At 44.1% G+C, this 15,988-nt stretch overlaps 1 protein-coding gene across 4 annotated transcripts in view; it reads right to left on the bottom strand.

Annotated features, from left to right (window-relative positions):
• The window catches only part of UBN2 (ubinuclein 2), a 624,092-nt gene that overhangs the window by 288,578 nt on the left and 319,526 nt on the right, over positions 1-15,988 (bottom strand). For all 4 annotated transcript variants that reach the window (XM_086958832.1, XM_086958824.1, XM_086958830.1 and 1 more), the window contains one exon: positions 15,110-15,228. In XM_086958832.1, the coding sequence (XP_086814958.1) occupies positions 15,110-15,228 (119 nt within the window). The remainder of the gene's footprint in view (positions 1-15,109; positions 15,229-15,988) is intronic.

Genomic DNA, 15,988 nt, shown 5'->3' on the forward strand with positions numbered 1-15,988 from the left:
TCTGGGCTAGATGAGACAATTGTGGAGAGTGTGTGCCTCCCTGCTTCTTGCAGTCATGTTGTCCGTTCGGATCAGCACGACTTTGTTGCACAAGTGTAATTTGAACGCCTTCATCGCCATGAAGATTGCCATCAGCTCCAGCAGGTTGATGTGCATCTTCTGCTGCTGTGTCGTCCATAGTCCCTGCACTGTATAATGGAGGACATGCGCTCCCCAGCCCTGGAGAGACGCGTCTGTTGTCAGCACTACTTGTGGTACAGGCTCTTGGAACGGTCGTCCCCTGCAAAGGTTTTGTGTGTTCCACCAATGCAGAGAGTTGTAAGCACGACCGGTCACCAACACTAGGTCTTTTAGATGTCCACAAGCCTGGTTTCACTGTCGTGCTAAGCACTCCTGGAGGGGACGCATGTGCAGCCTTGCGTGTGGGACTATGAAGATGCAGGAGGCCATCATACCTATCAGTTGCATGAACACCTGCGCCGGGAGCAAGTGTTGGGGTCTGAATTTCTGAATTAGCAATTGCATGCTGTTGAGTCTGGCCGAGTTTGGCTGTGCTGTTGCTGTCATAGTGTTTATTGTTGCCCCTAGGTAATGTTGTACATGTGCGGGCTGAAGGTGTGATTTTGGGTAATTCAGTGAAAATCCTAGACTGTAGGAAGTGAATTGTGCGGGACATGTGGCTGGCACATTGCTGGGCTGATTTTGCTTGAACAAGCCAGTCGTCCAGGTAAGGATAGACATGGATGTGTTGTCTCCAAAGGTGCGCAGCCACTGTCGCCAAGCACTTGGTGAACACCCTGGGGGCTGTAGTGACCCCGAAAGGCAGGACCTTGAACTGGTAATGCTGGTTGTTGATGGTGAACCTGTGACCTGGGTGAATGGGAATGTGAAAATAGGCATCTTTCAGGTCTAGTGTTGCCAGGAAGTCCCCCTGCCTGAGCAATGGTAGAACTTGCTGTAAAGTTAACATGTGAAAATGTTCTGACAAGATGTACTGGTTAAGGGTCTGAGGTCTATAATGGGTCGCAGGGAACCGTCCTTTTTTTGGGATCAAGAAGTACAGTGAGTACACCCCTGTACCTTCCTGTTCTAAAGGCTCTAGTTCTATGGCTCCTTTTTGCAGCATGCAGATTACTTCTTGCTGCAATAAGTGCATGTGCTCTGCGGACATAGGACGGTGCCTTGGGGGTATGTTGGGAGGAGTGGAGGTTAGTTCCAGACAATAGCCGTATTGGGTAAGTTGTCTCACCCACCTGTCTGTGGTAATGCCTTCCCAGACTGGCAGGAACTGCTGGAGTCTTCCCCCGACCGGTGTTATATGGTCGGGGGCAGTGACAAGGCGCCACTGTTTATTGGTGGCGGAGGATCTGGCATTGTTATTTCCACGTCCTCTGCCTTTGGTGCTGTTCCCACGATATCCACCCCTGTTATTCTTGTTGTAGGTGGTCTGCGTGCTCCCCTTGTTGTATTGGGCTTGCTGCAATGCCTGACCTCTAGAAGCTCCCCTGTTACCGGAGCGACAAAAGGAACTGCCCCTGAACTGCTGTGACTGCAGAGCCCCCATGGATTTTGCTGTCTCTGTCTTTTTTAATTTTTTCAAGGGTCGTGTCTACATCAGGACCAAAAAGAAAGTCAGGGTTAACTGGCTGATTGAGCAAAGTTGTTTGGATCTCTGGTTTGAAACCAGAGATGCGGAGCCAGGCATGACGTCTCAGCATTACACTAGTATTGATGGCTCTAGCTGCTGTGTCTGCTGCATCGAGTGCACACTTGATGGATGCATTTGAAATTAACTTTCCTTCCTGTATTAGCATTTCTGCTCCCTCTTTATAAGCATCAGGCAGGTGTTGCATCAGCTGTTCTAACGTGTCTTAGTGAGCCCTATCATATCTGGCTAATGGGGCCTGCGTATTTGAGATCCTCCAAATATTAGCCCTTGAGCTGCTACCCGTTTGCCAGAAGCTTCCAAGACTTTGGATTCTTTGTCCGGAGGAGGAGCATCACCACTTGTTTGAGAGTTTGCTCTCTTGCGAGCATTAGCCACTACTAGGGAGTCCAATGGGAGCTGGCCCTTGATGTACGTAGGGTCCACAGGCACAGGCCTATATTTTCTTTCAATCCTTGGGTTTACAACCCTTGCCCTTGTGGTCTCCTTTAAAATGTCGGTAGCATGTTTGAGGACACTCTTTAGCATAGGCAATGTCTTTACCGATCTTTCTGAGGTGGAGAAAGTATCGAATAGAAAGTCCTCCTCCACTGGCTCAGCGTGCATTTCAACGTCATGGTTAATGGCTTCCCTTTCAATTAAAGCGTTAAATGCCGCCGTGTCTTCAGTAGGCGAGGTTTTGACATTATAGGACTGAGTATCAGGCGTAGTGTGTGGGTCAACAGGGTCAGTCCAGTGTTGAGGTTCCTCTTGATCTGTGTCAGCATGATAAATAAATCCCATATGAGACTAATCCTCTCTCACATCCTCATCGCTGCGTGTGGGAGAATAGGCATTGTGTTGTGTATATGACTCCACATGTTCAAAGAGAACAGGTGAGGTGGCTGAATCCTCTTTCCTTTTGAGAGGGATTTCGTATGACTCTAAATGATGTTCTGGAGCGATTTTCCGTTTGTGAATGGTGAGTCTGCAAGAGTCGATTAAGAGCTCCGACTGATTGTCATACGAGGGTGCCTGGAACATTACCTCCTTCGGAATGGACTGAGACTTGGAAGGTCCCGATACCTTTTTGGAGGTTTCGGTGCTCCTTTGTGGCTCGAACGCTTTAGGCTCGAACGCTTTAGGTCGAGCGGTCGGCGGCAGTCCGTATTTAATTGGTGGAAGAAGCACCGGAGCCGAACCGACCTTCTTAGAGATTGACGTCGTCTTCGATCCGATTTGCTTCGGTGGATCACCAGCATGCTTGCGGCCTTGCGTCGACTCTAGCTCATGGTGCGCAGCAGGTACGGCCTTGGGCTTCGACGCGATATGCTCTTTTGGGTCGGGTTTGGTCTTCGACTCAAGGGCCTTGCTTAACATTGGCTTAGAGGCTGCAAGCGTCGGTTCGACAGTCTTTTTAGCCTGGAGTCATTTGGCAGTGTCACCATGTTTGGACGTCGACGGCGTCAGTGACGTGCTAGACCGTCGAGACTGGCTTCGGCGCCCCGCTCTTGGGGCCGACGCCGCCATGTGGCCCCGAAGGGTCGATGACATTTGCAGACCTGACTGGAGCCGAGGAGTTAGAGGGCGTCAATCCGAGGACTGTCTTCAACAGTTTCGGTTTAGTTTTTGCCTCTGTTGGTTTTGGTTTCGATTTTGGGGGATCGACCGATGGCTCCTTAGAAGTATTCTTAGCCGGGCCTTGACGCGGGCTACAGAATGTGTCGTAAGATCTCGGCTAAGACCTTCCGGCGATGCCTCGACCTGAGCCTTAGAGAGCACAGTGTCAATATTATGCCCCGCGATTGCGGGTGGGCCTTGCTCATTGCTCGAGTCGTCATCGACGGCTCCGATGGCCTCTGCGTCGTCTCTTACCTCGACGACGTCTTCGTCATGGACGTAGTCTTCATCGTCGTCCACACCTAAAGTAGAGTCTTGCTCCGACTCGGGGTCCGACTGCTGGTCAGGATCCTCTTCATAGACGCCTTCATCGTCACTGGCCTCGAAGATGTTCTCCGGGTCAGGAGCCGCTTTCTGTGCCGACTGTCGCGCGGCACGTCGAAGCGTCTTCTTCGACCAGAACTTTGAACAGGCAATACAGCTGGCCTCGTCGTGGTCCGGGGATAAACATTTATTGCACACTGGGTGCACATCAATGTGAGGGTATTTTGAGTTGCAGACGGGGCATCTCTTGAACGGCCTCCGTTCCATCGTCGTAGTAGTTGGGGCCTGTGGTGTCGAAAAGGCAAACGGCCTTCGACGTCCTGTTCGAAGAACTGAATGAAGTATAGGCACCGAACAAGACAATACGGACGCCCCGAAGGACTTTTGGCCTTGCGCAAAGAGTTTTATATCGATTCCGAACTTGAGTCAAGAAAGTACATCCGAACCCAATGGCGGAAAAAAACAATCTGAGGATGGAGAGGATGCCCATGCACACTGTAGTCCAGGGGAGGAGCCACCTATCTCGTGATACTTCGAAGACTCTTTCAGGACAACAATGTGCAATCATCCGGACCCAACACTAGGCGGCGATCTATGCACAGATATGAATTCAGCAGCTCACATGCCTCGAACCGTGTGTACCAGAGGGTAAAAGTTGGCTAGTCCCAAATTGGAAAGGTTAACTTACATGTACGTCCCTACTGAAAGGTACTCAGAGTACCTAAAGCCTGTAAGTTAAGGTTCCCTTAGGTACCTGTGGCATTGGTGCCATACCTAAAATGGCAAGTGAATTTGGCGCCAGGCCTGTTCTGCAACCTAGATGGCAAGTAAAAAGATATCCAACTTGGATATCCTTATTGGAAAGTTTAACTTACCAGTTAGTCAATAGTATAGGGTACTCAGGGTACAGCGCCACTAGGGGACACTAGTGCACTTAAGTGAGTACCACTGCAGTGCAACAAAACATGGCCGTGGTAGCACTGTCTAATTCGACCTGTCAAATTGACCGATTTGACAGGCCCAAACCTCCCCTATTATTACCTATAAGTCACCCCTAACGTCTACCCTAAGTGACCAGAGGGTAGAGTGCATGTTCTAAATAGCAGGCCATCTATAAAGTATGTCTTACATGTCCTGGTAGTAGAAAATCTCCAAAGTCGATTATCCCTATTGATAAACAGGTAGTCGAATTGGATAATATTGGGTGACTTATTAATTCTAATAAAGTGTAATTTTCTTATGGAACTAGCCGGGAGGGTGTTTCAAAGTGTCAAAATTAATAGTTATATGAAATCGAACGTGTCGTCATAGATTTATTTAACATAACTATTTTAGAAAAGTAACTTTAGAAGCTTTACCTTTCAAAGCTGTGTAAAAGGCCACTGAGTACCTATTCTGATTAGCCCAGCAGCTTACAGCAGCTAGGCATGTCCTGTGATTAGGTGCCAAGTGGTCTCCTGTACCAGAATGGCTGGGGACGGTGCAGTGGACTAATTACACTTCAAAGGCAGGTTTCCCCTCTGGAACAGATGTCACTCCGTGCCTAACCCTTTTCCTTTGCTGGTCAGCCAGACTGGCTCCACTTTAATTATATTAGGAGTCTTACTGAAGGGGGGAGCATGGTCCCCAAGTAGCCACATCTCTGGGGTGGGCTACGGAGCTCCATAGGGGGAAAGAAGGGTCTGGCCATGTTGGTAGCGGACAGAATAGTAAACTCCTGGATAGTTTGTTGCCACACCTGCAAGGAAGAGCAGTAGCCCAATTGGCTTGTGAGTGCTCCTCTCCCACAAAGGTGTGCAAAGGATAAAATTGGCAAACCTGTCAAGCAAACTGAGTTCACTGCTGGATTTGTAGAACACAGAAGGACTGCTCCGACTGAGTCACTGCAGTGCACCTGCTGCACCCTAAGATTTCACAGTAGACTGAGCCTTCTGTTGAGTGGGTGGTGAGACCCCCATCCCTAGGGTTGAACCAACTCCGACTTCGCCAAAAGATTGCAAAGTGACTAAGGGCTAATGCGATAGCTCTCCATTAAACAACAGGACCTCAAAAGGCTAAAGGAGACTGATTTCCAAGTGCACAGCTGGTCCCCAACCAAAGATTTGCAGTGCTGCTGCTAGTATATGCTGAGAGATAAAGTACGGACTCTCCATCAAGTTTCAAGTTTATTTGATTTGATTTGGTTCTCCACTGAGGACCACAAATATTTAGTACACCATAGTCAATTTTGAACCATTTTGTTAAAAGTTTTCGTTCTAATACAAAGATAAAAATGGTTTTAAATTTTTTTTAAAGTTATAACATACAAATTCATTTGGCGGAGCTTTACATAAGTTAATCATTTCATGTACAGAGTTGATTTTACATTTAGCATAGACTGGGTGTAGAAACCTTTTCCTTGTCTTAACAACTGTTGCATTTGGGCAGGTAAACAAAAAATGCTCTAAGTCCTGCTCTCCACCATTACACAGATTACAAATAGTGCTTTCTTTTGAATGCCACCTAGATGTTCCGGTTTTTACAGGGAGTATTCCTAATCGGAGCAGGACAATCTATCTCCTAGCCCCGTGGTTAAGATTAAAAGTAATGTACTGTTGAGCTTTCTTGAATTCGAAAGATTCTGCAACATTTTTGTAAAGGGGCAATTTAAGACAATGCTGAGAGTCAAGGTCAAAGCTAAGTCTTGGCGTAAATTGCTTCAAGAAGAGTTTCAGGTGGGCAGGTGTCCAGGATAGTAACAAGTTAGTGTTAGTCTCTGAGAGTTTGTAAGCCGTTAAAACGTTTCTTGAGAATACATGCTTCGATGATCCGCGCTCGAATGTTTCTATTTTAAGCAAGGATCGGAGCGTTCCTTCCTCCGCATGTAGGAGATTGTATGCCCACCTAATTACATTGGCGATTCCTCGGGCGTAGGCACTAGTTAGTGAATACTCTAGGCGGAGAGCTTGTACTGGTAGTGCCTGGGACAACTTTGTTAGTTTCTGTAGAATCTTTCCTTCTCTTAGGTCCAAAAAGTTCCATTGACTTATTGGTATGTATTCCAAAGCGTATGACAGAACTGGTGGAATTTTAACGCTGTATACTTTAAGCATGGAGAAGAAGTGTCTTTATCCAGAAGCGGCGTACAGCCTAGAGAGTGCTTCCACGTGCATATCCGACTTCCGGTTCAAATTCAGAGTGTGAGGCCTATTCTGTAAAGACTTAGTAAAGATTCGACCTAGATAGGTATTCGTTTACGACTTCAACCCTTTTTTCACCTAGGGACCAATGATATTTGATACTCCTTTTCCTTCCTGAGAACGGGACTATTTTTGTTTTCGCGATGTTTGGGATTAGAAAGTTTTCCTTCGAGTATTTGCGGAGTGCCTGAAGGCTCCTTTGCAGACCAAATGGGGTTAGATCTAGTATAATTATATCGTCTGCATATACCATCGTGTGCATTTTGTGGAAGGCAATTTTTGATGGAAAGTTACTTGTCTCCTGGAAACGATGAGGCAGATCGCTAAGGTACAGGGAAAACAGTAGGGGAGCGAGGAGGCATCCTTGCCTGAGGCCGTTTGGAGTCAGGATAGAACTAGTAAGACCCTTTTCCCTTCCCCATTTGAACCTGGCACCAAGTTTTTGTGTGTAGTGATATTAGTATATGCAGTAATTTGTCTGGGATGCCCATTTTGCCAAGTTTTCTCCAGAGGGTTCCTCTATCCACTCTGTCAAATTCAGTGGAAAAGTCGATAAACGCAGCATATACAACCTGAGATTTAGCAGTCACGTATTTATCGAAGATGGTTTGTAACACTGCAATGTTGTCCGTGACCGAATGCTTTGATCTAAAACCAGGGTGATATAGCGAAATTTGACTAGATGAAAAGGCCCAATCTTTAAGATGATCTAAAACTGTTGCAGTGAAGATTTTTCCTGATGCATCTAGGTGGGCTATTTGCCTGTAGTTGCCAGGATGTAGCCTTGTACCCTTTTTATGTATAGGTATTACTATACTCCCCTTCCATGATTGGGGATTTCTCCGGTGGTGTAAATATAATTAAAAAGGGGAGATAACGCCCTGCTCCATCCTTTAGGATTGCACTGGAGGACCGTAATCGGAATTTGATCTGGGCCTGATGCTCCTGTTGTTCGCGCCTTTCTAATGTGTAGCTCGATTGAGAAAAGACTTGTTACTCCACTATTTAGAGGTTTTGTTTCTGCGTTCATGGCAAGATTATGGATCATTTCCGAATTGGTGTTTAGTTTGTATAGATTGGCGAGGTAACAATCCCATTCCTTTGGAGGGACCAGTATAGCTTGTAGGGCTTTTTTCGTGCCCGTTTCTTTGGCGATTATACTCCAATAGGCTCATTGGTTATTTTGCTTTGCTGCAATCTGCAGGTCTACCCAATTTTGATCTTGTGCTATTCTCTTGTTTTTTTCCTTTTCTCTGCTGCGTTGATTTTTTAGTTTGTTAATTTCTAGCTGTTTAGATGGAGAATTTTCTATAAACTGTTCTCTAATCAGTTTATTCAAAAGTTTTGTATTGGTTGCTAACTTTGGCCTTTTATTTAGATTCTTTGTTGATCTTGATTGCCTTAGTTTTTCCTGCAATTTTTGTGTTAGCTTTTTGATGACCATTTCAAAATTGGTTATCAGATTTGCAGAATGGGATACTTGCAGAAGTTGCATTGAGTCTATTAAGTTGATTATTTTATTAAATGTAGCCGAATTCCAATGAATAAGTCTTTGGGTTGGATTCGCCAGTACTGAACTATGGTTGTACATCATTGCACTTGAGAGTTTAGATAGCGTTATCCACTCTGTTTTTGCTAGTAGAATGGCATGATCACTACCATGAACAAAGTTTATTTTAAGTTGTAGGACTGAGCCATATAGGTCGTAGCTACATATCATGTAGTCCAGTAGAGATGGACTACTATTACCCTGCCTTGTGTTTGAGGCGGGAATGTCGCCTTCTACGTTGCCATTCAATATTACTCCATGTAACATAGGGAGTGATGCTACTAGAATTTTTCCTCTTTTATCCGCCTTGTTTTCCTTAGGGAATAGTGGTGTGGAAATTCCCAAGGCCTCCTCTTTGTGCCAGTCTGCCCATTTTTGTAATAACTCATTGGAAATTTTACCATTTAGGTCACCCATAATTAAGAACGATGGATACCCTTGATTTTCTATTGTTTGTTCAATGTCTTTTAGGATTTCAAAAGCGAGTGTGTCCATTTTTGCTCCGGGGGGGGAAATAGATTTTATAAATTAAAAGATCTATTAAAGTTTCTAGAGGATTTATCCTGAATTTGACCTTAATACATTGGTGGTTATTTGAATTAGTTGGTATTATTTCTTGGGCCCATTTGAAATCTTCATTTAATAAAATTGCAATCCCTCCTTTTGCGTGTCCCCGTTCAACCTGCTCTGCAGTGGTATCATATACAAAATATTTCTCTTGGTTAAAGTTTTATGTGGACCATGTTTCTTGGAGGGCCACTATAGCTGGGGAATTTTTTTGTTATTTCATCAATTTTTTGTTTAGTTTTACCCGCTATGTTCCAGGAGGTGATCGACAAGCCTGTGCTAAACAGGGGATTTTTTGTCTTTGATTTGATTATTACAGTTCAGGGTCTCCGAGATCCAGGTCCATGAGTATTCCCCCTTTGTTTCCTCGCTGAGGGTATTTTTCCTCCAGACTTTTTTCCCCATTGTTTATGGAGACAAATATATTTTTTGAAGTAAGATCTGGGGGATTGGTCATGACGTTAGAGATTTGCTTCGACCACTGCATTTTAAGAGATTTCTTCTGTTATGGGTTTTTGTGGTCGTCGTGCTGTACTACTGGGGTCAGATCGTGTCCATATTTATGGAGGGTCTCCCTCTCCTTCAATATAATTCCTGGTATTACTGGAGACCAAAATTCTACAATTAGTCGTTTTTGATTTCTCCGGGAACATTACTAGTTTTATTTCGTTTCGCTCTAGCAATTATAATGGTTGAATCTTTTGTAGCAGGCTAATAATTCGGTCACGGTTGAGTGGTGCATGGTCTGCCGGAAATAATTCCGTAATTTCCAGAGAATTAGACCGAATTATCTCTGCCTGTAGATGCTTTTTCTGAGTAGAGACCAGTCGTTTTGGGATTTCTCTTAGTGCCGGACTTGAAGATCCTTGCCCTCCTAGAGAAAAATATTTTGCCTTTGGGTTTAATTTACTCAGATGGTTAACATTAACAGTTTGCGTTACTACTGATGATTTCTGCTCCTTTATTTTCATGATCTGAAGGGAATCTGCTCTTTCCTCTTTATCAGAAGATCCGGTTGGAAAAAGGGGATCCATCTGATATATCATTTTACGTGCTTTCTTTTTCTCAATTCTTCACCTTTCTCCTTTTCAACTTGGTCCTCTTTTGCCTTTGTTACTATCTTGGCCCTTTGTATCATTGCTTAGTAGCTCAATCTCAGCAGTGGTTTTGCATTGAGATGTGTCAGGGCTATTCACCGTGGATTTTGGTTTGCTTATTGTGAAAATTGGATAGTATGCTTTAGGCGGATGATATGATGTTGATGTGGTTTCTTCCTTAAAGAGGCTTCTAAGGGAATAAATCTGGCTGTTTTCCTAATTAACCTGAGATTTCAAGAAAGGTTTTCTTGCGGTTTGAGTTGCGATTTCTTTTTTTAAAGGGAGAAGCGTTTCTGCTGAATCAGCTTTTGATCTATAAGAGTTTTGCACTTTACATTTTTTGCAGACTCCTATTATTTTTGTTTATTTCATTTGCTCTTTATTCTTTTTTTCCTCTACTAGAAATTTTAATATACCTAGTTGAGTATCGAGGGTTTGGTCAGAATTTTCCAGTATATTCCCTAGGTGAATGAGAACCGACTCCAGGATATTTTGCAGAGAAAACAGATTTGGAGACTGGGGTGTAATTGTTAGAGAAGCCTGTATTTTTGAAAAGAGACAGATCTGGGGATTTCTCTAGGCATCCCTCTATGTCAGAAGGTTTTTGCGGAGTGCTATTCTGTATATTCTCAGTCTCCTTTTGGGGTCCCTTATGAAATGTTAGGTCTTTGATATTGCTATCTGGGCAAGTGATATTGTATTCTTGAGATTGTTGCGTTTTGGGTGATTCTAGTGTTATTAAGCCTGGCACGTCATGATTAGTGATAGAGTCCTCCAAGGCAAACAGAATACTTTTTTGAGGAGCCTCAGGTGTTCTTTGTATTTGAATGTTGGTTTGATGTAGACCTTCCTTTACCTCCTCTTTACATCCATTCTTTTCCTTGATTGTCTGGTCTTTTCTTAGTTGCCCCTGTTCGTCTGACTTTAGGTTCTCAAAGTACTTTTTAATCCCGGGGGTTACTACATGCTTTCCTGCTCTTGTTGTCTTGTTAGTGCCCCTACGAGTTGCCTCTTCCGTTCCCATCCTTTTCATAAAGATGGTTCTTCACCTTAGTTTTTTATATGCCATAACAGTATAGGAGGTCACTCGGAATTGTTTTGGGTATAATTTTTAGTCGTCCGGTTTATAGCAAAGAGTCATTAGCTAGGGGTATTAACCCACGGTATAGTCGAAATGCTATTGCTTACTGCCCCCTTATGTTGGTCCTAAGTTGAAAAAGATTATTGCCCAGTTACAGGCCACCCAACCGGAGGGGTAGAGCTCCAAAGTGCCAGAAAACCGGTGCGCTGCTCATGCAACACAGACTGGTGCTCAGTTCCCGTCCCCTATCTCCGTTTTTCACGTGGCTGTAATTTTTCAAGCAAATCTGAACTTAGTTTCTAGTCGTACTTTACTTGATCACCACTGCGTGTTAATCCAAATAGATTAAGGTCTGTTTCCCGGTGGAAGCTTATATGGTAGGTGATTAATGAGTACTGTGGTCCACTTAAAATAATTGTAAAAGTGAAATGGTCAATTGAATGATTTTATGCTCCACGCAATTAGTTGGCAGTGTCCTTGTTCAGCTGCATAGAGAAAGAAAATTGCTATTCTACGAGGACAACTTTGACGAATAGCCACGTACTTGGGACAGTTAGTATGTTCTGCCGCGTCCTAGGTACCCTTTCAGGTGCCCATCAAGTTCTATCCCTGTGGTAGATGTTGGAACGTACTCTTCCTCAGAGTTTCTTCAACTGGGCAAGAAAAAACTACAAACCCCTGCGTCTGGAGTTCTGACCAGTCGCAACTAGACTCAGCTAAGACTTGCCTGGTGCATGCTCGGAGACGGAGTCCTCAACCCAAACAATGCCACTTAAGTTGTGGAGCCAAGGACTGCATCAAAGGAACAAGAGGCTATGTCCAAGGATGTCCACAGGAGCAAGACAACCCCAGTGAAGCCTGTCTTGAAAGAGATGCACCGGTTACCCTCGGTGAGAAAAACTGCCGGTTCGTAGGTAGCCACAAACTTTCCCAGAAGAATCCTACTGTTCTAGGTTCATTGCAGAACGTTGCAGTAAACTACAGGGATTACCTTTTTTTCCCCAAATCTTCAGAAATTCGTATCTCCAATTTTCCCACTTTTTTGGTACTTCAAATTGCTTACACGAGTTCACTTGGCTGTTCTGTGTCACAGCTACCCAGGACTGGGCTAAAGATTATATTAAAGAACCTAACTGCACCTTTTCGTACATTTTGGCAATTTTGCTTGATGAGGTCTCTCAGCGCAATCAACTAATATCCCAGTTCTCTACAATGAGGATCTCGCCAAGCCTGGATCTCCAATATGAGGGAATTCTGACAGAGGGACATTTTCTTAAAGTGGATATTTTAGATTTTCAAATGACCTAAAAATTGCAAACTCAAGAACATTTCAGCAATCAAAGGCAACAAAATAATTGCTTACCATTTAACAGTAGTTTTCCATCAGTGCTCTATTTCAAAGAGCAACATGCTTAAAAAATTCCTAGTCAGGCTGGGATTCTCAGCTCAAGGAACGGAATCGGCATGGAATGTAGAATTACCAATGCTTGAAGAAATTAGGCTAACTGGGGTGCTTGCCAATACCAGAAAAGCCTTAAACGTACACCAATTCATTACAATGATATTCCTGACTTTTTTGCTTAGGGTTCTAGCAATTGTACTTGTTCTGTGGACTTCACCTAGGTGATTGTTAAAATCAGAGGGAATCTGTGCATAGCTCTCTGACTTCCTACAACAAAGTTGCCACTCCTGTACCTTGCTTAAGGATGCAATATATTCTTGGGCCGCTAACGGTAAGAATTATAACTATCATTTTGCTCGTCAGGGCTAGCTTCACCATTCTTGGCTTTGATAATATGTGAATCAATACACATCTCTCTCCTGGCCCTTGCCTGCATTTCACTTTCTGCCTCTTGCTGGGATGAGACTACGTCGCCCAGCTGGCCAGATGTTTGCTGAGGGGCTGCAATGCGCGCAAAAGGCACCTGGCCTTCCTGCAGCGCCCATGTGAAGACTGGGCCAACAGTGGCCCATCTGCGCTCATCAGACGCCGGGCTGAGAAACCCCCCTTAGCCTTCTAGTAAAAAGAACAGTCTCCCTCTCAAACAGCTGTACATTGTTTTTGTACACACCCCCATGTACACGAGGGCTTAACTGCTTTGCTGTAAGGGTCTTCTCTAACCTTCTTGCTGCTTTCACAGTTAAAGAAGTGGCCTTCGTACTGGCAGAATTTTAACGGACTGGCTCTGTTCTATCTGGGGGTATGATTATCAGCTTCCAGCATATCCACTGGCAACGCATCTCCTATCAGTCAGCTTTAAACTTTCTGCCCAGTTAACAGTTTAGCTTTTAACTGAAGAGCAATTGTGGTATTTAAATATATTCCATACAGCTGTCCAGTGATAGGGTGTTCACCTGTGGCAATCTTATATCCTCGGAGTTATGTGGTCCCAGCACAAGCATTTGTTGCATACTGGATGCTTATCTGTATGCGGGAACTTTGAGTTGCACTGCGGGCAATATTTGAATGGACTATGTTCCATCGACCGTCGGTCCACGTGGCGTCGAGAAGGCCCAAGGGCCCGATTCGACGACCGGAGTGCACGTAAATTGTGAAGAACGCTTTTCGGTACCGATTAAAAACAATACCGACTAATCCGAAGGCCTTTTGGCCTATTAGAGAAGTTTATTTCGATTCCGAACTTGGAGTACAGGAAAATGCATCCGAACCCAATGGCGGAAAAAACAATCTGGGGATGGAGAGGATGCCCATGCGCACTGTAGTCCGAGGGAGGAGCCACCTATCTCGTGATACTTCGAACACTCTTCCAGGACAACAATGTGCAATCATCCGACCCAACACTAGGCGGCGATCTATGCACATATATGTATTCAGCAGCCCACATGCCTCGAACTTTTATGTTTCTCCTTCAACTTACTCGAAGACTTTGAAGGGGAGGTGCTGGACCAGGTCCTGCTCCTGAAGTCATTCCTGCTGCGATCTTTGTCACACTGAACATGGCATGGCGTTTACCAGTGCTTTACCAGAATTTGGCTTTGTGTTCCCAGAAGGCCTTAGCATTTATCAAGGCGCAGGCCCAGTCAAAGCCATTTTCTTGTTATAATCCCTACAAGGTTTGAACCATGTAGTTTTAAGGAATGACACTTTCCAGAGCACAATCTTTTAAAAACGGATTAGAAAAATAAATCCTCGAAAAATGGAGACCAGCATACATGATTGTGACTTTTATGAAACTATGCGTGTCACTTTCGGAGCCAAATGACATTCATGCGAAGCCGCACGAAGCAGCCTGATCATGCGGATGGGTAATACTGAAGATTTTCTGTATCCAGTCAGACCCCTGAGGAATATTCAAAAGGTGAGGCATCTACAGTTAGAAGTGTCTATCAGAAACTCAATGATTTAACTGTACAGATCGATTTGCAGTAAATCAAATGAAGCAGAGAGAGGTCACCAGTCATCCCTGTGGATGTTCAAATCTCCCCTCCTCATCACTATATTGGCATAATGCTAGGAATCAGAGAAGTATCTCCACACATTTTTCCCAATACACATTTAACTGTAGGCACTATGCCTCCACTATCCAAGCAAACAAGGAGCACACTCCAGGAAATTTGACCAACTCCTTCAAAATATACACCTCACCAAGCAACCACACTTGCATGCACCTGGGTGCTTTTGCAGAATTCGCTGAAAATTTTGGGGGGGAACAGTGACAGAAAGCATTCTCTAAATGCAATGACAATTTTAAAATCTGAGGGCTCTGGTCATCACTTCTTAACTGTGTAGGGATTCAAATTAAGGCATTGATTTTAGATCTCTAGCAACAGCAGAAAAGCAAACAGCCTTGGTTGGTGCCTTCGTGGATCTAAAAGGGAATAAAAAATGGTTAAACCCCCCCCCACCCTCCCAAACATATACAAACACTAAAAAAGTGAACTACATGTTTGAGACTTTAAAACCTAATGATACATCTCTAAACGTCAACATCAAGGTAGGCATACTAAGCATATCAATCTATGGTGAGTCCATGGATATTAGATTAAAGTCAGGTGTGTGTTTATATGTCGGTCTATATTACATACTTCGCAGTCTTTGCTCGGTTGTGGGCCAGGCAGTGGTCCTGGAATCTGGAGATTTGTAAGGGCATGATATTACTGACGGCCACTTTTAGCCTCTGCAGAGGTTCACGCAGGCGGTCATCCTAAAACGAAACAAATCAGGACACAGTTGTAAGAGTTCATGGTACAAATAAAATGTAAAAAAGGTTTTCCTTGATAACAGCTATTAAACCATTACCAGCTGCTAAGGTAAAATCTGGAAGATCACAGGGCCTGCTCCTCCCTTGCATTATGGCCCTAACTTCTAAATACTCCAAAAACATTTTACTTTGATATTCAACAGTCTCAAGTAAATTTCGATATAAAGGCTATTGTAGTTGAGAATGAGGAACAGATGAAAACTCAGTGGGGGAATTACTAGGTAAGATAATTACTTAAGAGAGAAGTTTAGGAGTATGGGGGAGAGGCTAAAGGAAGCTATGCTTAGTGCAGAAAGTTTACACATGGATTCCTTGCCAGAGTGTGGGTATGCATGCGTGGATTTTGCACAGATCATGCAGGTGGTTTTAGATTCTAAAAGAGTTTGCTTGTGCAAATCGAAGATTTATCATGGCTTACCAGAAAGGGTTTTTCACCTGCACGGCCTTTGATTTGCACATGTGAACTCTTTCAGAATCTAAAACCATTTACATGTTACTCAAAAGAGCGATACAGGGCACAAAAATGTGTAAACCAATTGCACTCAAGACCCAGATGTGCCCAACTAGTTAATAATTAAGGAACCCTGGAAAACAAAACATTAGTTTAATTTTCTATTTTACAGTGCGTTCCGTTAACCCCTTCGATGCTATTGACGGAATGGTTCTGTCATGAGCGTCGGTTGGCCTGTGCTCATGACGGAAC

The sequence above is a fragment of the Lissotriton vulgaris genome, chromosome 1_1, assembly GCF_964263255.1.
Source record: "Lissotriton vulgaris chromosome 1_1, aLisVul1.2, whole genome shotgun sequence".
NCBI lineage: Eukaryota > Metazoa > Chordata > Amphibia > Caudata > Salamandridae > Lissotriton > Lissotriton vulgaris.